The following is a 25,861-nucleotide window of genomic DNA, read 5'->3' as shown; positions in this document are numbered from 1 at the left end:
CAATTGTTTTATCTGTTGTGATGTATTAATTGAAAGGACAAAATAATGAATCACACAAGCTGATAACAAAACGATATGTTTGTATTGAAGACCCAATATATGACTAAATATTGCGTGCATCTGCTGAATTATAACCCCACAAATATTTTGTTTAATTGTTGGTACTTTTTTTCTGATACCAGTTATGGTATAATAGAGTAACACAATCCCCTTGTTTTATATCTAAGCAACCTGTTACTTTTGAGAAACTACTATTAACATGGACGTAGACAATGTCTCTTACCTGTGAACAAATGCTGTAACACGGTTGCACATCAATACTCAGGTAGCACCAACGGTGGAGATAACATGTCCACTTATTAAGTACATATAATTGCTGATTTACATTTGGACCAATCTTTATTTGGACAGCAATCAGTGTCTGACTGCGCAGCCTGGGTTCCCTGAAGCGAGCCGTTGGTTTCTCTGTATTTGAAGTATTATGGATTTTCTTGTTGTTACTGCATCTTGTAAAGCGCTTTTGTGATGGTGGTTTACTAGGAAAGGCCCTATATAAAATAAAGATTGATTGATCTAAGGTCCTGGAAATTCATAGAAAGTGTTCGGTTTTTTCCGTCAAGCGCGTCTGATCAAAATAGCTCTTGATCGTCTGATCAAAAAACGGTAGAGCCCTACAGGTTTAGAATACAAGCTCACGGGGCAGATATGAAATGCAAATGTAAGACCGTGCAAATAAAATTATTTCTTAGTGCTATGCCATTTATTGTTTTGTCACCGCAAAAAAAGGCAAACTCTGCGGCCGCGTTAAATGAATAGACCAAACATTTGTCCACTGCCTGTTCACAAAATGGTGATGCCCAATTAAGAGCAATAAGAGAATATATATTTATTAGAAGATGCGAGATTGGTCCACAGAGATACTCCCTGTTATGTCAAAGTGTATGTATATTTAAAAGTTATACAGGCCATAGACAGAATGTGTGAATAATATATGATAGCAATATTTGGTCATAGCTACCTCACAATGACAGTCATACATGTCGTCATATGATTACATGGAAACCACAATTTGCTGCTGAAAACCTTAGCAGTAGCAAGTACAGCACTCCTGGTTATAACAATACGCTTAACCAGTAAAATAGACTGATCTGAAACAACTACAAAAGCAGGGGCAAAGTTCAGAAACTACGAAGGTAGGGCTACAGTGTTGTCGGTACTCCACATGGTACTCCACACCAAAAGGTCATGTTTTTTTTTTCTGCTCAAATGTTATTAGCTGCACCTCGTTTTTTTTTTTTTTTTAAATTAAAGATTTGTTATTAATCTTTTCCTTGCCTTGGTTAGCATGGTTGTATTTTAACATATATAGAGCAAATTGTGTCATAATTGTCTTAATATTAATTTAAACGCCTGTAGACTATATTTTAATTTGTATAATAATATAATGGAAATCCTTTCCAATACAAATACAATTGTTTTGTTAATACTGAAATCCCCATCTCAATATCAATAGTACACCTTTGATTTTATGCAAGAACACACAACAATTTTAAGAACAGGATATAAGGAAAACAAATAGTAGTATGTAGTGTATTGTTAAATGCAAGTCCTGTAAGCCTTATTGTTCTTTTCTGTGTGTTTTTATAGATTTGGAGAGAAAATGCCTCCACCAGGTAAACAGGTCACCGTCCCCGAGGAACTGCCAGAAATCCTGAAAGCTTTTACAAAAGCTGCTATTAGGACTCAACCAGCAGACATTGTCCATTGGTCTGCTATGTAAGTTACTTAAACTCTTGCAATATTACAATATGAACAAAACGTGAAATAAAAAAGGGTGTCTATTAATCTTGAGAAAATATGTATAGTAGGGCAGCTATAGCTGAAATGAACCAGGAAATGCAGCACACTGTTCAGTATTGAATTAACTGGGCTTTAGTGCCTGAAGTTGCCTGGGCTGGCATGGAATCAAGAGGGTCTAACTATAGAGTTCAGATTGACCAAAATGTACCTGAAGTTGCACAGGTACTAAAGTGTTTACAAAATTGAACCCAATAAACAGACCAAGAAAAGAATGTGTGAAATATTATTGTAGTCTCTGCTGCTACTTATCTATTTAACTTTGGCAGGTACTTTACTGCTTTAGCCAATGGACAGCCTCTACCAACAAAATCGGAAATACTTGTACCAACAAGCCATGCCGAGTTTTCAATAGATCATCTAAAAACCCTTCATGAAAAGGTAGGTTTTATTTGAATTGTGTCCAGGATAGCCACTTGTACACATGGTTCAATTCACAGGATTATACATATTACTGGTGGCAGCTTCACCAATAACTGCAGTTATAGCAGCAGTTACAAATTACAGACATTGAGCATTTTACATTTTGATTAGCTTATATATGATCAGTTTCTGGGATCTACCATCAAAGGTGGAGTGAATATCCCAAAAAGGGACATACAGTAATGGTTATCCAATTATGATGAAACTTATGTCACACCATTCAAACTCCAGGAACAGTTGTGCAAAGCTAGGAATGGAGCTAGGAGTGGTGCAATTACATTAACACAACAGTGTCACATAATATACTGACTTGTCAAAACATTTCAATGGTCTGCTACCGAAGCCCACTCCAGTGTATTTTTCTTATGGCATCAGGTGTGTCTTGTCCAGTGTGATTTGGGCCAGTTACAAGTCTTTTTCTTGTGACAATACATTTCATTCATGTGGCCTAATTGCAAACGGGTTGTGCTTAGTAGCAGTGCTTTTCTGCAAATGTTGCTATTCCAAGAAACACCCAGGGGAAATGTCTTGATGGAACCATTGGTTAATGTTGTGCTGACAGAAAAGCTGGATGTGCAGGCACCCAGTTATGCTTCTCCATGTTTTGCCACAGTGAAAATAGGTTGTGGGTCACATGCCAAAATACCACATTGAATGCAGAGACCATTTAACAGCAAAAATTGTCTAGATGTTTTCCAATTTATTAGAATGTTTACCTCATCGAACACTGTGACAGAAATACAATGATTCTTGGTTGTAAATCTCCCTCCTGACCTGTGAGGGCACTAAGCAGCGAGAACAGTTCCTTGGACAGGTTGGTCTGACAGTTCTTTCCCAGGGTTCAAGGGAAGTCGGCCAGCCTGGAAGGGGGCGAGACTCCATTGCAATAATGCATTGACCCGGAAGGGAAACGACGTGGCAGCCGCAGATTAGAGGCGGTTGTACTCGTTTACCAAGGGGTCATGTGTGACAGCATAAAAGGGGACGGAGAATCGTAATCTGTTCCTTCATTTTGGCTTAATGTGAGTAGAACCGAGAAGGACAGTAAAACTAACCACAGAGAGTAAAATCATGAGTGTTGTTTTGTTTGTTTGTAATTGTCTTGTCTTGTATGTTATTAGACATTTAACACAGTTCCGGAGCTGTCGCCAAGGGCCAGCACTAAACCGGACAACACTGCACCATTGTCACAAATATAAACCTCTATCACCCACCACGAGCACAACTGCACAAACCCAGAACTGTAGTATTATGGGGCAGATATCGTTTATTATTTGAGACTGTCTGTTCTTGTTATAAACCCCATGCTGTATACATTGGTGTGTATTTCCGGTGAATTATTGTTTGGTTGCCAGACCTGTAATCTCCAAAATAAAACATTTCCAAACCGGATTACAATTCTTTTTTCACGCACTGCATCACTCCTGCACCTGCTTCCACTCAGCCACTTTGTCACAAACACTTATTTTAAGTTTTATATATATATATATATATATATATATATATATATATATATATATATATATATATAGAGACGAGAGAGAGAGAGAGAGAGAGAGAGAGAGAGAGAGAGAGAGAGAGAGAGAGAGAGAGAGAGAGAGAGAGAGAGAGGGTTTTGTGTTAAACATTTATGAGATATCACTTGGCCATGTTTCAACTTTATTTTTCCAGGTAAAAGCATATATTCCAGTTTACACATTAATACATTGCAGAATACAGCAGAAAATACAAATCTGAAAAAGAATGCTATATTTTTTTTTTACTTTTTTTTCACCTTCCAAATACTCCTTTTAAGTTTGGATCGAGATGTTCAGTATACCCAGAGGAACTTGCAGAAAAGTGGATGGAACTCAATCTATCAGAGGGACTCTTAAGAGATATCATGACTGTGGGAAACTTTGGCGAAGAAGTTGATTGGCTAAAATGTATTGCTTTAGCTTGCAGTGCTCTTGGCGGGGTAAGTTTTGCCTAGAAAATTATTGTTATTGTTTACTTTTTTGTCTGTTAACATGGACTTGTACTTGTCCAATGTGATTTTATATGTTCTATGGAGGCTATCCTCTAACATGTTTGGAAAAAAGTCTCTAAAGGTGCAGTTTAACACAGACAAGCACAGACACTTCCAACATTTAAGTATAATAATTCCTCAGGAAGAGGATAATTAGTAGACACCCCTTCCATTGAAGTGTGCCAATAACTAATTATTATTAAGCTAATAATAGGGCTGTCAATTAATTGCAGTTAACTTATGTGATTAAATCTTTGGGAGATTAATTTTAACGCATGTTAATCGCACTCCTGTCTGGTCCTTCTTAACATACCGTAATTTATTTCCTGTGGCACCACTAGTGCATGCCAGGATTGAATGAGTGTATTCATTGATTGAATATAAAATTAGTTACAGAACTGCATTATGTAGCAAAACCACTCGAACTGAAGGATTTGTGAATAGGACTTTTTTTAAAATTTTTTAAACATTGACGGTTCATAGGACAAAAAGAGGGCTACCTGTATCTACTGTCAAAGTGAGTTCCAGCATTTAGTTTGCCATACCACCTGCGTGCTAAACATGCTTTCACTTCTCAAAATACACTCTAGTAGTTTTTGTCTGCTACAGACAACAACAACACACAACAAATGAAACCCGTCAGTTTTGACAGAGTACTCTTAGAAATTCAGGATCGCTGGAACCCATGAATCAAGCTAAGTATGATACTGTAACCAGTGCTGTTGGACAGCTACAGACTGCAGACCAGTTAACATAGCTTTGTTTTATTTCAATAACCAAATTTAACCAATATTATTTTCAATTATGGAGGATATAGCCATTACTTGGTGAATGCTTTGTTTTATTTAGGAAATTTCAAGTTATTAATAAAAGATCATGTAAAATTATTATTCTTATTATTTAAATGTCAATGAAAAACATCAGTTTATGAGTAAAGGAAACTGATAGTTGTAAATGCATTCAGGTGGGTAATAAGCTGACTGTGATTTAGCAGTTGGTTCAAACAATTTAACAACAATGCTACATTGTAAATAAATATAAAACTATAGAAAATACAGAAATATGAAAACAGGGTTTTTATGCTGGGTTGTTTTAATAATAATAATAATAATAATAATAATAATAATAATAATAATAATAATAGCATCAGTAATAAAACAAACTTAAATGAGATGGATGCAGTAATTTTATCAATTATATATGCAACTAAAACCAAGATTAACTGAGATTAAAAAAAAAAAACTTTAATCTCAAGATTAATCGTGACAATTTTTTTTTTTTTTTTTTTTTTTTATTGCTTACAGTCCTAATTGCAACAAATCATCTGAGCAAATCTCATAAACCATAACAGGATGTTGTTTGCTTGAAGTGTTGACACTTGCTCTATAAATATACATTTGTTAGAAATAAATCCAATATGAAAAAAAAAAACATAACTTTGTTTCTGAGAATGTTATACAAGTATGTTCGTCTTGCTTTTTAACCACATCTTATTTTTTTCTCATTTGACTTTTTCAACAGACTATTACAAATGCCATTAAATATGCCTGTTGCATACTGACCTCGGATCCTAACTGCCCAAGCGAAGAAGCCTGTATTCCTTACCACCTTTTTAGGTTTCTTTATACTTACTTAGCAGACATTGATGGAGAGATTTCTCAGGGGCACATTGACCGTGCATTAACTTATTTGGAGGAGGAAGTGTAAGTAAAATACTTCCATCACACAATAACTAATGCACAGAAAACAATCTTTATACAGATTAGTTTTTACTAGTATTGCAATGATATATATATATATATATATATATATATATATATATCTATATATATATAATTATATAACTATATATATATATATATATAACTGTTTTGTCTTCCATTTTCAATAGTGTTGGCACTGAAGGGTTAGTTTATGTGAGAGATTTTGTCAACAATCCAAGAATGCGATTGGGGTAATTCTTATCCAAGGTCAGCAACTTAGAAGACCATGAACTCATCAGGATAAAATCACTTTTACATGCTGTTGTAAGATGTTGTTAAGCACCTGTTGTCTTTCTTTCATTTGAATAAACTTGATGAAAACAAGGAAACAATTGTGTTTTTTAATATCACAGACCATAGGCCAGCTATGGTGCACCCTTTTAAATCAAGGCCAGATATACAAACCCTACACTTCTGTCTTTAAAGAGCTCCTATTTTATTTTATTTTTTTCTAAAAAGAAAAGCAGCTTTTCATTGTGTTCCTGAAGATTAAAAAAAATATTCACTGCTCCCCCTATCATTGATTGCTACCCTGCCCAACACATGTCATTGTCAATGCTAAAACCCGAACCTGGCTGCAGGTGAGTTATTGATGTTGTCGAGTTTTATTTTTAAATAAATGCCCTTACTTTTATAAACAGTAGTAATGTTACGAACTATTTACACTGTGCACTGAACAGTTACAACTGCATGTTAAAAGCCATCAAGTTCCATAATGTTATCCTCTATCTAGAGTTCTAAATTCTTCTCAATATAATTTAACTTTATTTTGTAATGTTACAAACTTAATATTTAAAGTGAACAATCAGTACAAAGAACGGTAGAAACACCAATGCAACACAAATACAAAATATTTCAATTCGACTGTTAAAATATGCATTCATCATTATACAAGTAGCAGACATATCCCATATACTTGTATCAATTGATGTACCAACAAATGGGTTCGGAAAATCGGCCTCCATAGTTTCAGATCGGCCGTTGATGAATCGACTCGTTCTCAATCAACTACCATGCTGCAAAAGCTTCTGACTTATACCGTATACAAAACCCCGTTCTCCGAAAGGTTTGGAGAGGATTATACTGTAGTTGCTTATTTATTATTAATAGTAGTCGTTTCACGAGTTGCGTGTCAACCCGACGCGGTGGCCATGCTAACCTTCTCTGCATCAAATCAATTTTTTAAAATGTGCTGCCGAAGCGAACACGTACTATTGTTGTTGTTATTGGTCCTCCACATGGACGCGGCAGCCAGATATATTTTAATCCAGTAATGGAAAGATGACTCCCGTTGCATAGCAGTTTGATCCATTCCTTTACTAGAAATTTAATCAGACATGCATGAGCTTGTGATTACCTATAACACACTGTTGCTAATCAAGCTCATTAAAACCTGCAATGGATGCAAATGCTATGCAATAGGAGTGTTATTTCCATCCCATCCCTGTAGTCTATGCAAGTTATATTTAAGCTTGGGTTTACATCTAAACCTGCACCAGCTTTGAAAAATTGGCCCATCACATTTGTACTGAAATAAGTGTACCTGCCAACACTAGTTTTTTTATTTATTTTTAACTTTGTCTAGCCCTGTCTTGAATATCATCCTGTATATTAGTTGTTGTTTTGTTTGTACTTCAGATTGTTGTAATGTATCGTATCTACCTTTGTACTGTTTTGTGTCAGGACACCACTAGAAAGGAGACGCGGTATCAGTTTTATCACGATAATGATGTACTGTATGTGCCTAACAACCACCATCCGATTGACTGACACGCGTTTCACAGCGCATGTGCAGTACAAACTACAACTGCAGTGATTTTACAGAATACAAGTAAACAGTTAGTGTTGTCAAAGCGTCGTCCTACTGACCAATTATATAAAAGGAACGTAAGAATTGCTATATGTTGTTTGGTTTAAAGGTTTGCAAGGTTATTTCCGTTTAGTAATAAATAAATAAATAAATAGATAAAGTGAAGCACTGTTTTTTTTTTTTTTTTTTTTTTTTTTTTTTTTTTTTTTTTTTTTTTTTTTAAATATAGAAATTAGAAGTCTTGTCTGGAATGCACAAATTGATTCTTTGATAAATGTGTTGCCGAATTCGTATTTACCGTACACATATTTGTCACTGTGAGTCATCGTGACTGGTTCCTCTGCTGGCGGTGATATTTGAAACTGTTTTTATTGCTGTTGTTGTTTTTATCGATCGACGGAAAACTGCGATTCTTACAAAAGCAAGAACCTGAAAGTAATGTTAATGTAACCATATTAAAGAAAGGGTATACTTTCACAAACTAAACAAAAATCTACTTTAAAAAGTTGGACCCTTTTGTTGTTGCAGTGGAAAAGGTTAACCTGTTTTCTAGTACAAACCCTGTGATGAAAGAAAAATGCTGTTTAAATACAGCACAGTCTCTTAATGGTCAGTCTGTGTTCATCCTGGTCCCTCAGCCCTCCCGAGGCTCAGAAAGCCCTGTCTGATGTTCAAACACAGATGTCTTTACTGAACTGTCAGGCTGCAGTGCATGCAGGTGCAGATCCAGGTAAGTGAATCATATGTCTGAATTATTTAAAATAAGGCAAGACTTTAAGCATTTAAACATAATCATTTTTAAATTTTCTTCCCTATTTAGGAAAACAAAGTTCCACACCTGCTTTGTCTCCACAACATTCAACTAATCCACTGTGTATTCCGACTGTACCTGTCTAGGAGTAGTTGTTTTGTTTGTTTTGATAATGAATGCAGATGGCCACTGATGAAATGAAAATGCTCATTCTGCTTAAAAACAAAAACAAAGTTTTATTATCTAGAAAAATAAACTCTTCCTCATGATAATTGGTTGTCGTATTAAGCTGGTCTAGTTGTTTGGTCTATCATTATGGCTATGGTGGAAGAATCTTGTTACCTATCATTTGGTGCTTCCACTGTATGGTTTGTTGTTGCAAAAATTACTCGCATAACCAATGTAAAATATTACAATGCTGTCTCTTGTAATGTTTTAAACTTCAACCTATTTCATGTCTGCTTTAAATTTAATAGAGCGTGCCCAATGATATATACAGCCATGGGTCTCCACAAGGAGGGATCAACTACTTTCCTGTATATGCAGGTCCAGTATATGAGGGTTACAGTGAAAAGAATAACATTAAATTGACCACTAGGGGTCACCATTATTTTTCTAATCCCTGCATTTAAAAAAAGAGATCCAAACTTTTTTTTTTTGTTTTTTTTTGTTTTATTAATTTGCACATAACAAACATTAATCTTGTACCTGTTCACTTGCCTTAACAGGACTTTGCAGGGCAGTATGATCAGACTTATTTCAGAACTCAATATGGACAAAAACAGATCCAAAGCAGCATCTCACCTTACTAAAACCATTCTAGAACTCTGTGAAAACCAACAGAAGGTTGGCTTAGCATCAGAACTTGTCAAAAATTCAGTACACCTGTTCCTCAACACAGTAGGGTTCAGCACCAGTCAACACCACATCAAATAAAAACTCAAACTTGGCAACTCCGGAAAGTATTTATTCCAATGGATCTGCAGGCACATCGTGGAACAAAAGCAGTACTATGTCCTCCTCTGAAAGATTCTCACCAAGCAACCAAGGCAATATGACAAGGCAAGTTGCAGAATCTGAAACTGATGCTTGCTTTACTTTATGGGATAAAACAAAATTGGATGAGACCACATATGTTCAAAGAAACAGGCCCTCGAGGTGAGGAATGAAATCCATGCATTTGAGTCACTACAATGTGACACATCAAAACCCCTTAACTATTGCCTTTGATAAGTTAATCTTTCCTAGATTGGGTGACTCAGATGTGCCAGACATTTCAAGTCAAGTTGCAAATAGGATTGATGGTCAGATTCCAGTAAGACCTTTTGGTACGCTGGACACTTCATACCAGAAACAAAAGAAATGTGCTTCTGGGAAATAAACAAACAGTCTCACCGCTTTCTCACACCATTCTTGCCTCTTCAAAGAAACAGTGGGCCAATGTACAAAAGTAGAATATCAGCAGTTGACTCAACTTTTTCAACCTTTAAGGGAGAGTCAGTAAATTAAGATTGGAGCCTGCTGTCTGCATCCACATTTAACACTGGTGATGAACAGGACTTCAGAAATGGGCTTGCAGCTCTGGATGCAAGTATAGCGAACTTACAAAAAACCATATAGACTGATCTCACGAAGTAAAAAAAGGAATATTGATTTCTCTACTTTGAGCAGTAGGTTTGTAGTGTGGATAGATTTGTATGTAAAAGTGCAAACTGTTTTAAAATTGAATTACAGAAACATGTTTAAAATAAAGTTAGATGTTGGGCAGCACATCTTGTACTTCACTTTATTGTACTACATTTAGAATGTAGTTCCAGAAAGATGTTTTGATGCTTTTGCATTAAACGCTACAAGAAGACATTTCACAGTGGTACCAGTTAGTGCTTCAGTGCTGTAACCTTTTTTTAATCTTGTTTGGTACATTCTTGAATTGGTTTTTGCAACAGTAACTTCCAAGCTGGGTGCAATATTTCTCTCTTGGTAGTAACCATTTGGGGTGTGAATTCACTTAAGGAACTAAAAGCTCTTTTTTTTTTTTTTTGAGGAAATTGTTGTATAATTCAGGAAGACCAAGATGTTTAGTAGAGAAACCAGAATAGGATCAATAGGCAATGAATATCCCACTCCGGGACAGCATATTACAACTTTCATGGAACCCACCCCCACACACACACACACACAATAGAATTATTTTGAAGCAGGAATTCTTCTTGTAAGTTATTGGTATACAAATGTTGGCACAAACCTTTACTAGAATTGACTCTGTAAAAAGAAAGAAAATACATGTCAGTTACATTTATTACATGACACCTAAAAAATATTCCATTGACCAAATACCATAATTATAAATGTTATTTACAGGCACTGGTGGCAAATAAAAAAACATTTGTTAAATCATACTCTTTCTAGAAAAATGACCATGGCTTCAGTATCTTGGTACTCCAGATTTCCAAATTTGGAGTGAGCAATCACAAGGAATGAACAAACCACAGGCATGTCCTAATGTTTGGCATTTAATCCACGATAGATAATAAAACACCCCTTTCTATCCAAAAATGGAACTTGCTGTACAGAGCAAATAAAGATAGTAACAGTACAACTTATCTTGTGCAAAAAAATTAAAAAATGCTCAAATACACACACTAGTCAAATTAATGTGCATATTAACATTACAGTCCATGGCATGGTTCTAGAAAAGGCTTTAGTGTGAATATGAAGTTGTGTGTACTCACTGGTGTTAATGACAAAACACTACTTTGTATATAAGTGCAATCAACAAGGTTACCATTTATTTACAGTTTAGTTTAAATATACAGTATTTGTCAGATGAATACTATCAACTACAAATGTGTTAGAATCCTCCATACAAAAAAAAAAAACAAAAAAAACACTTGAAAACAAATATTTCAGCTCTCAAAGTGTTAACATTACACTGTTAAACAACACAATATTTGTTGTTTTCAGAGTGTAATCATATGAGCTCTTTTGTTCAAGAACTGTCATTGGGGGGACAAATGTAATGCAAAATAGATCTGAACACCCAAGAAAAAGATCACAGTTCTTCATAGTCTGTTAAAAGAATATGCAGTAAGAGACAGGAAAATATCATTGTGATGACCTAAAAACAAATGTAAAACAGAAGCATTAGTAGGTTTTATAGATGTTAATAGAAAGTTGAATCCATAACTACTAACACACCAAATAGTACAGGTTCTAAAAACAAACTTGGCATTTAAAATTACAGCACAGATGCAGATTGCGTTACGGTATTTTACGAACAGGTTTCTTACCTGTGCAATACCCAAACCAACCCCTACTCCTCCAATAAGAATGTTGTGATTCTGTATCCATAAATCCATCTTTTTAATACATCCCTGTGAATGGATTCAAACATATTTAAACTGCTCCTACAACAAATGTTAAAATTACCCCATTTACATGAATTATGATGTTACCAAATAAAGTACTTACAATAGGGGCACTGAAACATTGCCTTAAAGTATTCAATGTTAAAAAAAAAAAAGTTAACTGGGTAAATAAATCACTATAAAACATGGTCAGGTTCCATACACCCTATTCTGGTTAAATAACAGAACAAACCTAACCACTTGTGTGGCCATAATGTAGGTGCAAAATGGCCATCTAATGAACTTATAAAATGGAAGGCCAGTCAGTCAGTGAAGTCTGCATAAAACTTGACTAGAGTTACTTCATAAGAAAAAGCCTGGAGCATGACAATACCATTATAAAAATATTTCCAAACAAAATCAAAAAACAAAACATTGCCAGCATTTATTAGTCTAGATTTCCCAAGGGATACTTCTCCACAGTATCAATAAATAGTGTTCAGCATCAATATATCACAGACAGTCCACATTGACACAGGACGGCGTGCTGCTGCAGTAGGAGCACTTCTGGGTGTTAACACAACTGAAAAGCTTTTCAAATAAAGCCCTAACTGGATTGAAAGACACATCAGAATACAGCAATTCTTGCCTGAAGATGAATGTTATCTTTGGCATGGCTCTGGACGGCAGACCCACATTGTGGTTTCTCTTTGATGCAGCAACTGTCTGGGACAGCTTTTCCAACTGTGGCATTGAACCAGTCTGTGTAATCCATGGCACCACAACACTCAAACTGAGGAAGGAAAAAAAAAAGGTACCATTTCAAAAGATTAACTCATGCAAGAATAGCCTGGTATTGTACAGTTGTCCACTGCTGTGGTGTGTGTTTCACACAGACAGTAACTGATGGCTTAATTGAATTTGTACACAAAACACTGTTTTACTGTCTAGATTTCATTAATTTTTTTTAGATTGAAAGACTTGGGGGGGATTTTAGCTTCCGAATGCCACTACAGTATTTTGAACTTTTGTTTGAAATTCTGTTGTATGCTTCCCAATGGTATTGCTTTGCAAACAAACGCTGCATTGTGGGTTTCAAAAGAACAGCAATAAGTGAATCAAAAAGGACATTTCCAATCATCACCTCTTTCTGCAATCTGTCCACCGATATTTGTATCCGACGCTCCGTGGAATATCTCCGGAGGGTTTTCATATACAAATTCACCATATTGCTGTGGACCTGTAAAAATAAGGTGGTGGTAAAAGAAAAATTTACCACACATCTGCAGACACCAGAAGAGAAAGAATGTGAACAAAAGCAGATTTAAGTAAGTGTTTTAGTTGAAGGCTTTAGTTCTCTGCCGCTCTGCCAACACTTCTTCTCAAAAAAAAAAAAAAAAAAAAAAAAAAAAAAAAAAAAAAAAAGTACCTTAGTTCTTATACCACACATCAACAGGGGATTATTTTACAGATTCAGTATGTTGCTTATCATAGGAATTAAAGCAGGAATAACTCGGAATTTTGTGGTGACTCCACCACCCACAGCATGAACTGCAATCCGGTTTACATTTACTGTTCTTAGAAATTCCTAGGGAGTTCATGATGGCAGGAGAAAAAGTAAACATTTTGCACTTGCCTGTACATAAACACTCATATACATTATAAAAAGGAGGAGTTGAACTTACTGCTCCTCTATGAAAGTAGGCAAATAATCCAACCCCTATCTCCACAGTGAAGACGATGCACATGATAACCGTAAACTGTTGAAGAAAGACCTGAAGTTAAAATTAAATCCCGAGATTGGTTCAAAGCAGTCCTACAAAACCTAAAAATTAGGTTGGTGGACAATGTATCAATGTGGGCACAAGATTTTTGTTTGGTAGAAAATCAACCACAAGTGAGCACTACCTTTGATATGGCCTGTTAAAATAAAAAATAAAAAAAAACACCCTACGGTCAGCGTTTAGACAGCCACCCTCACTTTTTTGCAAGGCATTTAAAACACATAACAAATACATACCCCTTTGATCATTGAATTATTCTCTCCTATAACAGCAATGCAGCCGATGAGCGACAGAAAGAACACGATGCCCCCAATAATCGCAAGTACCACAGCCGCATGAGAAGTAACCTCTCTGACCACCACAGCCACATCCACGAATTCAAGCTCCACAGACCCACCAACACATATCAATACAACACCTGAAAGCTTGCAGAAAAAAAAGGTGCAACAATACGCTATATTGAAAATACACATTGCATTATTTTGATAGTGTAACAAGCCTCTAATGTATGACATCCATCTGTTTAAAAAGGAATTATTTATTAATGACAATAATATTTTATTAGATTGCATTTGAAAGCAAGTATTGGCATCTGATGGGGGCAAGAAAATCAAATACAGTAATTACCAGGCTGGCACAATAAAGAAAACACACCATGCTAAATATTTCAAATGTCTAGACCAGGGGGTCCCTAAGTTTTGTTCAAGAAAGGATGCTTAATTCACATATAATTGAACATCAGTAAATATACCAACCTTTATATATAGACCCAAAACGTACAACTTTTCGGCTGCCTTTTTTGGTTTCCGAAATATGTTAATTTGATTTTACCATTGGATGTACACTTCAATGGCTAGTTTCACAGACCCAGGTTAGCACAAATCTTGGTTTACTTAACCTAAATTAACATTGAGTAGATCAGAACTAGTATTAATCGGGATCAGTGAAACCAGCCATGTGTATGTTTATGTGACATCCTAAAACGCTGTGGCTTAATGTGTTTAAATGAAAAAAAAAGGCTCTTAAAATGTGCAAAATGAAGGATTATAGGTTTACCGTGTTTGACATCTATTGGGATTCTTTATTTTAAAAATAAATGAAAATGGACACAGGTGTTTTCAAATTAAAAAAAAAAAAAAAAAAAAAAATCAGTCATCTGAATATATTACAAACTAGCGCCAAAATAAATCCAGAACAATTTGTAGATCACAATCAACACGACTCTCCCCGTTTTTATCGGGGCAGTTTAATTACAAAAGTATGATTTATTTTAGGATAGTATTATTAAGAGTTAAGCTTGATATCTACAAAATGTGTACTTATTTGGGTTTTGTATTTCAGCACATTAAGGACAGCTCACAAATATTAAGCAGATTATTTTTAGGGCTTAACGTAATTATTGTAGCGTATATGTTAATGAAACCCTTAGGATTTCAAGGAATTTATCTAGTTTCTGCTTGAGTGAGATTTATTCACCCGACTTTTTTCTGCGATGGTTTAGGACAACAATCACCGAATTATTCACGTTCTATTTAGCGCCGCGCTATGATGTGCGTTACTTTTACCGACACTGAGCAGAAAATTAACTTGCAATGGCCCAAGTCTTTCCATTCCAAGAAAAATACAGAAAACTCCAATGTTTTACGACGGCCGCAAGCAGTGCCATCGCAGGCCACACTTCAGGAACCCCTGACCCAGACAATCATTACGAAACAACAACAACAAATGACGATTTATATCATTATACATGTATCACTTACCCAAAAAACGAAGTCTAGCGCGAGGAGTGCACATTTAATCCACAACAATTTGGATGTTTCTTTATTCATATTAATGGATTACGCAGCCGTACCACACCGGGATATGCCAAATTGTGTTCTGATTTACTAAAGTCAAACGCAAGCACCCAGAGCAAAACACCGCAGCTGTTAACGCTCGAAACGTGTTTAGATACGCCAACAAATGAGTAGAAATTAGCTAATACAAATTGGCTAATAGGTGTGAAAATGTTTTAGCATCAAATACAGACAAGGTGTTTCTAAAGGTATGACCCTGTTAATACGTATTTCTGGCTCAAATCAACACTTGGTCGTGTTGAAAGTTGCCCGAATAAACCCACATGACAGATAACAATTAGTGATACACTATCTGAATGCCGTTAATGTTATTTGAAATAGTAAATATGTGAAGATCCAGTGAGTGCCAATTTGGTTTTGACTATAATGATTTTGTGCTTTAAATCCATTAGCCAAGATCCTGTGGGTATTTATTGGCAGTACGACATATCATTAAAGCATCCGTCTTTTGTATGCTTGCCAAAGTTCTTCAGAAGTTTTTTTTTTTTTTTTAATCGTTTTATTTATAAAATAAGCTGTGTATAATTTGGCCACTTCTCTTTTCTGCTTTGTAAAATGATTAGATTGAACATTGCACCTTCCTAGACAAAATGCTAATGGAAATCTGCAAAGCTGTTTGTCTGATATACAATGTAAAATGTAATAATTCATGACAAGTGGATGTATCAGTTCAGATCGAGAGCAACGATGACTCTATACAGGAGTATGGTTATTGTTATTCCAATTGTCTGAACACAATATGCAAAACAAAATGTTACTGTTGATACGATAGGAGTGAGAAGGTGAAATGGCACACTCGGATTTGATATGAATTAGGGTATTTATTTATTTATTTTTAAATATGTTGCATTTATAACACACACACAAAAAAAAAAACATGTTCATGCTACTAATTTAATGTTTAGTTACCACAATGGCTACTGGGGGTTATAAAAGCTGATGAATACAGGATGAAGTAAAATCTGACCAAAAACATTTATATGCATAAAACAGCCAAGTTAGAATAACAGGATTAGCCATATAAAGATAGTATTTCTATTTGTATTCGTGCTGGTATAACATGCCCTGTTGCAAAAAACAAAATCTTATTTGAAGGTGAAACCTGTTTCTGCAGCTGTCTTCGTTTTTTGATGAGATTACCAGGTTATCTGATGTAGAACACATTACTTTTTCACTTGAGTCAAAAGATAGGTTTGATCAGATACCTTGTCAAATACCAAAGATTTCAAAGTTAGTCTGGTTTGATACCATCTGCAAGCACATGAACTTACACTGTGCATGGATACAATGTAAACATCTCACTTCAGCCTGTGCAAGTGCTGCCTGGATAAACTACTGTATCTCTAACATTTTGGATTATCAATTTTTCACCATTTTTGTGTGTGTGTATATATATATATATATATATATATATATATATATATATATATATATATATATATATATATATATATATATATTCAATATTCGATACGCTGACTCAATTTAAATGGAGTGCTATTGGCAGTCAATAACGTTTTTTTGGCATGTTCTTTTCGTATTATTATTGACATATTTTCATGACGTCCTTGGACTCGACAGGTACTGAAGTGAATGTCTTTGCAGTTGTTAAATGTAACACATTGTGTATAGGGTATCTCTTTTTGTTTTAAAAGGAGCTGTCACACTCAGGGCTACTGAGTAATTTTATCAGTACCTTGAAACATGAATGAGCTTCAGTATACTGCAACAGAGGTGGTCTTATCTACCCCTGTAATATCCTGACAGCCCCAGTTTCAGAAGCCTGCTTACATTGAAAGAAAAAGCCCTGTGGGAAAAAGTAATAACCACGACTGCTTTTGCCAAATTCTAGAAATAACTTTGACCCTATGCTGAGAAAAACAAATCTATAAAGATAAAATATTTATCAACAATTTTGAAAATACTGCATGGTTCATCAAAAAGGCATTCTTTTTGACCTGATATTAATTTTGGCCCACTTGAAATTCTCTTCAGATCTATTCTTTTTATTAGACTTTTCCTTTTATGGACAATCCTTGGCCACAAAGATCTTTTCTGTTTATGCAACTAATTCAATACAGTTGTCTGTTTAGAAAGTCTGCAAAAAACACTTTTTTTTGGAAAACTCCTTTAAATAAAAGACCAGACAAGGAAACAACTGCTCTGTGTGTGTGTGTGTGTGTATATATATATATAAGCATATTATATATATATCTTATGATATATATATATATTATATATACACTGCCTGACTGGAGTATGTGTGTGTACAGATACTATACTTTTTACTGTCGTGGTGATTAGTGTGGCTCAAGTTAATCTATTGATTACTAGTGGTTAATTAAATGCAGTTGCGTAATGGGACAGATGAAGAGATTTGCTTTTGTGAGAACTTAATAATTGTTTGAAAGGTTTGAACTTTATTCAGCTACTGCTGTGAATTTGTGTGTTTTGTAGATATTCTTTTTAAAACTGGAATTTTAAGGGCCCTGTATTCGAAAAGTGGCAATGGCAAAGACATTTTCAGATTTCCTTTTTTTTTTTTTTTTTTTTTTTTTTTTTTTAACTGTATACAACTGGCGATTTTTTGGCGCTAATCTAGACTTATTGACTAGAAAATACCCCCCCCCCCCCCCCCCCATGGAATTAGCCTTACATATGTTGTTTTAACTTAAATGATACATACTGAAAATGTGAACATTCTCCAAAGTTGATAAATTAATACATTAAGTTAAAATGTACATGTGGCTTTACATTGCAGTTGACACTGCAAGTAGGGGGGAGGTTACACTTGAGCAAGGGTCTGCACCTTTAACATACAACTTGACCATATCCCTTGTTTGATATTAATTTGTGGTAGACAATGCACACACTTCAGCTTTTATGTTGTCACTATGCATTGTGGGATTGGTATACATACTCAAAAGTAAATGAAGCTCAAAAAGAGAAGATGTAGCAAGATGACGATGATATTTGTTTTTGCTAATGTACAACATTAATATTTAGAAACAAAATGTTTCAAAAAGTTAGACCAGATGCATTCTTTATTGGTTCAATGTATTTTTCATTTTTATTTTTTTGTTGCACACAATGTTATTTAATTCTAAAAGCAAACAGTGGTACTAAATACAAATCATCGCCAACGAGTCGGTTAGAAAAAACTCCAAATGACTTGCGATTTAAGTTACATTTACAGGTGAAGTCAATGCTTCCCCCTTTTTTTAAAACTTCTAATTATTAAAAAACAACATCAGCGATTTTCTTTAAACCAGCAGAGGGGGCTGTTGTTGTATATTGAATACACGTTGTCACACCTAAGAAGAAAGAGCTCGTGCGTGGATTGTGGGATTAATCTCCTAAAGCAGACTATGGTTTCCTGATCTCCAGATTATATAGGTGCTTTATGTGTCTATTGACACTGTATACATGGCTGTAGCTGCAGTTGTGCACTGTCTACTTACACTGATGATGTACTAGGGGAGCATCGTGCAGTCTTGTTAGGTTGTGAAGTGTGTTAAATCCCAATGTGTGCTTAGTATGAATAAAAACCTTTTTAGTACCAGTATGCCTTTAAACTACTGTCTGGGGTTTGTGATTATTGTGCATGCTAATTTACCTCACAATTTTTTTTTTTTTTTTTTTTTTTTTTAAATCAGACTTGGTTGCTGTTAAGTAGCATTTATTGGAGACTTTGACCTCAAACATTTCACTTCAGATTGTAAAGTACTCCTTTAAAAAAGAAAACTCCTTTTCATTTTACACTTAATTGTTTAATTTAAGGTATTTTTCTCCACAGGAAGTGTATTTAAATTCAAAATCCACAGTAGTACAACAAATTAAATAACAGCTTGATATCCATATTGTCAAAGAAGTCAGCAGTCAATAACAGTTTCATGAATTTGAAATAGTATTTATTTACTAAAAACAGGTTTAAGTAACTTTTGTGTTGTAGGCTAATAAAATCAACACAATTAACTGTAGAATTTAGACTGGAGGACCCTGACCCCAAACAGAATCATGGAAAGGTGATGTACTGTGACTGTACTGTATGTATATATATATATATATATATATATATATATATATATATATATATATATATATATATATATATATATATATATCATGTTGTATTGTGTAAGAAATTGAATACTTTCATTTGAATGGCATTGTATCACATAACACATCAGCCTTACATTTTCTTAACCTTCCCTAAATTGTATTCAACCATCAGTTAGCATTGACAGGCCTGGATTCATGTGCTACTACAAGCCAACAAATACATCATGTTGGATTTAGTGACAGCCAGGAGATTTGGCAGGTGTTTTAATCATCCAGATGTGACTCAAATCCCATAGACAAAATGACCAAGCCATATGCTGTACTACCGTTCTACTGTATCAAAGATTTTTTTAAATATATATCTTTTGGCTATAATCTGCTTTCAAGAGTATAATAATATCATAAATTACATTTTGATGAAAAAATGTATGTATACCTCATTTAAAACCATTTAAACATGTTCATATAAAAAAGAGATCTGAAGTTTGAAACCTTTCCTGAGCCAATGTAAGATTAAATTCAGACTTGGACTTGTCGTGGCTTGCCCACATCAAGCTAGATTCATGTGTGTCTTGGTCTCAAGACAAAAAGCAGCACAGTGTTTGTCTTCACAGCAAAGCCATGATAAGAACAGAAGGCCAGATTTATGTTGTTCCAATGTGTTATTGGTATTGGGCTCTATTTACAAATTTTACATTCTTATTTATGTCAAAAATGTTTTATGATTATGATAAACCAATTCATGCAGTGTCCACCATGAAAAAAAAAAAAAATCTATTCTCTGCAATGCAAAGTGTATCTTTTTTACAATAATACAAATAAACCCTCAAACGTTGTTATTGTATTTCTGAAAATGGAGATTTGAGTCTTGCTTCTGTCGTTTAGGGGATATATCTTCTTTAAATCCATGCCCGATAGTCACTGGGTTCAGACTTCTGGTTGGTCCACCCAGGTGCTCAGTTCTGATTAAGATCAGAGGACTGGGAGTTTACTAGTGTCAGCTAACTAAATTCCATTCTGTTTGAAATGTCACAACTGGCCTGCTAATACAAAAACATTAAACCAATTAAAGCTCCTGGGCCTCTCTTACAGTTGCCTGAGAAATGTCTAAAGGCTATGCTAAAGCGTATTATATTCTTTTAATTGTATATAACATTTCCTGGGAGTGTATCAGTTTGCTGGATAAATATTGCATTCATGTTAGAGGTCAGATGGAGAATCAGCTCACTAGCTTCTATTGTCTGTGAATGCTAACAACTGAGTGATTGTGTAAAGCTGGTGAAGTTTACATTTTTCAGTACAAGAGTACAATAAACAGACATCTAGTGCCAATTCATTATTTTTTTTACTTTTGTAAAACCTAGAAATATCTTGGTAAAAACTGAAAATAAAGACATTGAGCAGAGTGCAGTTGGTTATCTGTCCTTCTGTTTCACCTATAGGTTATGATGACTGATTTATGTAGGAGAGTTGACTGATTCTTGCCATTTGCTCCAGACTAGTAAGGATGTAGTTTAGAATGATAAGAGCAGTGAAGTCCTGCTCTAAATAAACTGTAATATTTACTTTCAATTAACCCAATTCAGTTCTGACCTCCCAGTTTTGTCATATGTTGTAAAAAGGGTTTGAGAGCTTCTCTGTAATCCTCGTTCTCCCAGGGGATCTATTAACAAAGCAGGGAAGAGGGTCCTGCTGACTGCTATGGACAACAGGAAAGCTGAGAAAACCTTTGGGGAATGCCAGGAAACTGGACTTATTTCTCATTATACTGTATAGAGGTTGGATACATATATTAGAAGACACAAAATCGAATTATAGTTCAGGGTAAAACTAAATAGTACTTTGGAACATGTTTTACCAGCACTACCTGTCTCATGCAGAAACACAAGACATTATTCTGCCTGCAGCTTCAGGACCTCAAAGATGTTTAAACCTGTTTTGTTTGTTTTGCAGTTTTGTAACTGGTGATATTTGAAATCTTGGTAATATCAACTGACTGAATATGCATCAACAAATTACAAGTGACTCCGTAGCAAAGTCTGGGTATCACAGAGAATAGCTCTAGGATTTGACATGCCTGCTATATTTGTACAGTAATCAGAAGCAGTTTAGTTTATTTTTATTTGCAATGGTTCTTTCCACATAGTTTTAATGTTTTTTTATTTGGTCAGACAGTTGTCATACATGTTCCCTGGGTGCCCTTGCCTTCAAATGGTAATTGAAGTAATAATTATACTTCACTCCACAAAACTGTACCAGCTTGCAGAGGTTAGTGTATACAGAGGGGTTACCCCCAATACAAATAAAAATCAAACTAATAAAACGCACACAAAAGAAAACATACATATTTTTTAAAATGTTTATTTATTATTATTATTTTTTTTTTATGTAATCTGGTTAACAGTTTTTATTTTTACTTTTTATCCAGTAACCCGCACTGTATTACACAGTAGGTAGGTTTCCTGCAAACGCCAAATTCCTCCTTCACTCCCCTCTTGGTTCTCGAGATCTGATAGGTCACAAACGTTTGTTGTCAAAGTAGTTTCACGTCAGCCAGGTTTGAAACTTAACAGCAAAAAAAAAAAAAAAAAAAAAAAAAATCAAAACATTTCCTAATAAGGTCGATTGCAACGCAAACACAAAAACGCATTTTTCTGTCGTGGGGGCAAAAGATCCCCCAATTTTTTTTTTTTTTTTTTTCTTTGGCTGTACTGTTTTAGAGTGAAGCGCAGAAGTTTATGACCAGAGAAGCAGTTGCAGTAGCTGAAAAACTCAGGGCTTTTGCAGAACATCGTGTGCGCTCTCAGTTTGGGTAAGTTAAATTAAACGTTATGGTGTCTCCTAAAGTGATTTATAATAGATCAATGGGACGTAAAAGTATTTATTAAAATGAACTAACATTTGCAATCAAGGAGAAGCATAATCCTGGACAATCTGTAACAGAAATTCGGACAAATCATCCCAATACAAGAGCCGCATTCTCGGCATTCAGATTACAGTTGTCGGTAGTACATGTTGACTTGGTGATGTGCTGCAGTTTATGTGACTAGGAATAAAGTCAGCATATATACAGTATAATATACAAGTCTCTGCTAAAATACTTTATGATGATTTACTTTATGCAGTATTTAATACAACAAAGAACACTTTTTAAAACGTGATATTCTAGGTTCTTTCATTAAAACCATTTTTAATTGAATGCAACACTTTTTGTTTGTTTTTTTCAATACAAACATCTGGTGTTAAGAGCAGGTATAAATCTGTGCACACATCGAGTTGATACACCTTGACTCTGCTGCTTATTACATTTACGGTTTATCTAAACTAAATGAAGGAACGGCTTGTATACATTAATAAGCCGAATGTCATAGCAAGTATGCCAAACAGTTCCTAAGTAGATTGTTGTAGTAACTTTTCATTACAGTAACGTTCAGAATGTAATATGCGTTTATCTGACTGACAGCACATCTTACAGTTGCTACTGTGTACAAAATAAACCATGTGCATGCACAGTGTGTCAACACAACTTATTCTATTGGATTGATTCAAATCTGCCATATGTCATACAAGTTTAAGCATAGTGAAAACAAAATGAGTGCGAAGTAAAACGTTATAAAATACAGACATTCAGTATAAAAATCACAGTAAAGAACACACAGTGCATTTTAAGCATAGTTTAAACATGGGAAACTTCAAAAATAGGATGCAAATATACTGTGGTAAATGAATCCTGAGGTCCAAGTTTATGAGGACTGTCTCTGCAAGGGGAATGGGTTGACATTAAACTTGAGATTATTGCCATCTGCCTTGAACTGACAAATGTGTAATTATGAATGACAAGAGCTCCAAAATGATGCGAGCTTGACCTATTGGTTTTGTAAGCCAATTGTGATTAAATGAATAAAAACAATATTGTACATTAATGTATTATACTGTACATCAGTGAGACCAGTATGTATTAACGTTTGACCTAAATAAGTTTAGCCTCCCTTCCTTTTTTGTATTAGTTTGGGGAGCTGTTTGTGTAATATTGTAATCTATATTATATTTGAGCACTATGCATGTCTTCAGCCTTCTGCTACATTGTGTGTCCCAGTGGTACAATAGGACATAGCAGCCATCCATTAATGACTTCAGCAGTAGTGGGGCAAGGTCTGGAGTCCTGCAGACAGTCATAATTTCTGGATACACAATTAGTTCATATTATACAAAAAAGCCATTATGGATTACACCACAGGAGAAAGCGAGTTGCTTTGTACATTTTCTATTTTGTGTAAATGTTATTGTAATTAGTTTAGTTAATTAAAGGCAAGCACCATAACCGCTATGATCTGCAAAACATTTCCAGCTTGTCAATGTAACTGTGATCTTAGTGGGTCAGACCTTAGCTACTTTACTTTGACACTGTAGAGAGCTTACATGTAACCAATTCAAATCAAAGTAAAGGCTGAAGAGGCTTTTACCCCTTTGCATTGGAAGGCTTATTCTCTGTTCCACTGTACTTGCTACAGTAGGTCTGCTTTACAGGGATGTTCATACAGGTCTGGGGGATTTATTCAAGTCAGAATTTCCTTGACGTGTTTGGGAATGTATACTAAGTAAATTCCCCGGTTGCTGAATACTAGGCTTTATGAGATTAGGATTCATGATTTACGGTAAAGTGTGTGTGCATATGTGTGTTTGCACATGTTGAAGTACCTTACAGGAATTTATTTTGTTTAGTTTTTTTATCATAAAAGATTAATCAAACCAATCTCAATATCTTGTATTTATCAGTATAAAAAAAGAAAAGGAAGTACACTTCTTGTTTTGTATGGCTTAGTTAGCATATACCGGTATTGTAATTATCTTTAGGAATTTTTATTAAAAAAAAATAATAATATTTGCACTTAATTCAGCTCACATTAAAATTATTTGTTAGCAGTTGTTCTAAAGGCAACTAAATAAAGATGGTTTAACTGGCAGCACTCAATAGTAACAAAAAAAAAGAAATAATCCCTTCTTCCAGCTGTGTGCTGGCAGACAGCTGCTTTGGTGGCATCCATTTTTTAAAACAGCCCTGAACATTGCTCAGTTTCACTGCAGTGTGTCAGACCTCAGTGTTTTGTTTCTTTTCCAAACTCTTCAGAACTTTGTTGAATCAGCATCCATCAAAGTATTCAGTGGTGTGATTTTAGCATCTAAAATTTAGCAGAGATTTAATACTGACCCAACTCATTTAGAATTTCTAGAATACCAGTAGTGATTTTTGTAATGTTCTTTTTGCAAAAATCACTTTTAAAAAGTTGCAGACAGGGTTATATAAAAGTTATAACTTGGAGTTATATCAGCAGGCCACATAGCAGGGTAGATGAGCCATCTTTAAGGGAATTAGTCCCTCTTCCATACAAATTGAAGTGCCTTTTCAAATTCAGGAAAGGTGCATGCAAGGAGACACCATGGTTCCTACCTGATTGCCTGGGTACTATAGCGGCCCCTAGCCTGTATTTTTCCAAGACCAAAACTTGGCCATATAAGTTGACTAAGTGTATTTGACCCCAGCATGTGTGCTAAATGACACTTTAAATAACATAAAGCTGTGACACCAGGGCAGCATTTATTACAGGATTGTCATAGAGACGGCCAAAGTGGGCGGTGTCAGAACCAGGAAAAGGAATGAAATACACAAAACACAGGACGGGTGAAATGAAATGATGATGGCGCTGGCTGGCGCCGGTTTATTGTAAAATAAAAGGGTTTAACAAACAAAAGACAGGACACGACACTTCGCGCCAAAATAAACAGACAAACAAAATGAATAGACACGCGCAAAACACAGAGTGGACGAACGCTACACAAACAATTGAAATCTATATTTACACTTATCTATCTCTTTCTCTCTCCCGTTCTCCACTCCCGAACACCCAACCGCGAGTATGTGACAACGTGCATCTATATATACTGTTGTGCTGGGATTCAGTTACCAATTAATTATTCACTTGAATCCCAGCACGTGAATTAATAAAGTGCAATTCCCCGTGCTCACATATTACTACATTTTACTTGCACGTGAACTGCTGTGCAATCCTCGTGCCTAAATACACATATACATTTTAAACACTCGGGTTACACAGACCCATTTATATCCCATATACCAGTGTCTATACACCAACATTTAAACACACCACACGCAACACATAACAGATAATATACACAGGGGT

General features: G+C 35.1%; 2 protein-coding genes and 1 non-coding gene across 4 annotated transcripts in view; 1 reads left to right on the top strand and 2 right to left on the bottom strand.

The window, feature by feature from the left end:
• Window positions 1–7,153: 7,153 nt before the first annotated feature.
• On the bottom strand, window positions 7,154–7,259 carry LOC121322524. Its single transcript, XR_005951042.1, has one exon. It is a non-coding gene; the product is annotated as a U6 spliceosomal RNA (small nuclear RNA).
• A 5,023-nt stretch (window positions 7,260–12,282) lies between these two features.
• On the bottom strand, window positions 12,283–15,572 carry LOC121321956 (CD63 antigen-like). The gene is made up of 6 exons (XM_041261344.1): window positions 15,504–15,572; window positions 13,980–14,168; window positions 13,645–13,719; window positions 13,104–13,199; window positions 12,609–12,752; window positions 12,283–12,336 (listed from the first exon to the last, which is right to left on the bottom strand). The coding sequence occupies exons 1-6, from the start codon at window positions 15,570–15,572 to the stop codon at window positions 12,283–12,285; spliced, it is 627 nt and encodes a 208-aa protein (XP_041117278.1).
• Window positions 15,573–22,284: 6,712 nt separating this feature from the next.
• The window catches only part of LOC121322302 (myosin light chain kinase, smooth muscle-like), a 74,054-nt gene continuing 70,477 nt past the window's right edge, over window positions 22,285–25,861 (top strand). Inside the window, exon 1 of one of the 2 annotated variants that reach the window (XM_041262084.1) lies at window positions 22,285–22,473. The gene's annotated coding sequence lies outside the window, so the exon portion shown is untranslated. The remainder of the gene's footprint in view (window positions 22,474–25,861) is intronic. The other variant, XM_041262086.1, reaches the window with a different exon arrangement.

Source organism: Polyodon spathula, chromosome 10, assembly GCF_017654505.1.
Source record: "Polyodon spathula isolate WHYD16114869_AA chromosome 10, ASM1765450v1, whole genome shotgun sequence".
NCBI classification, from domain to species: domain Eukaryota; kingdom Metazoa; phylum Chordata; class Actinopteri; order Acipenseriformes; family Polyodontidae; genus Polyodon; species Polyodon spathula.
The sequence above is the reverse complement of the archived record's forward strand: the minus strand, read 5'-3'. Positions and strand labels throughout refer to the sequence as shown.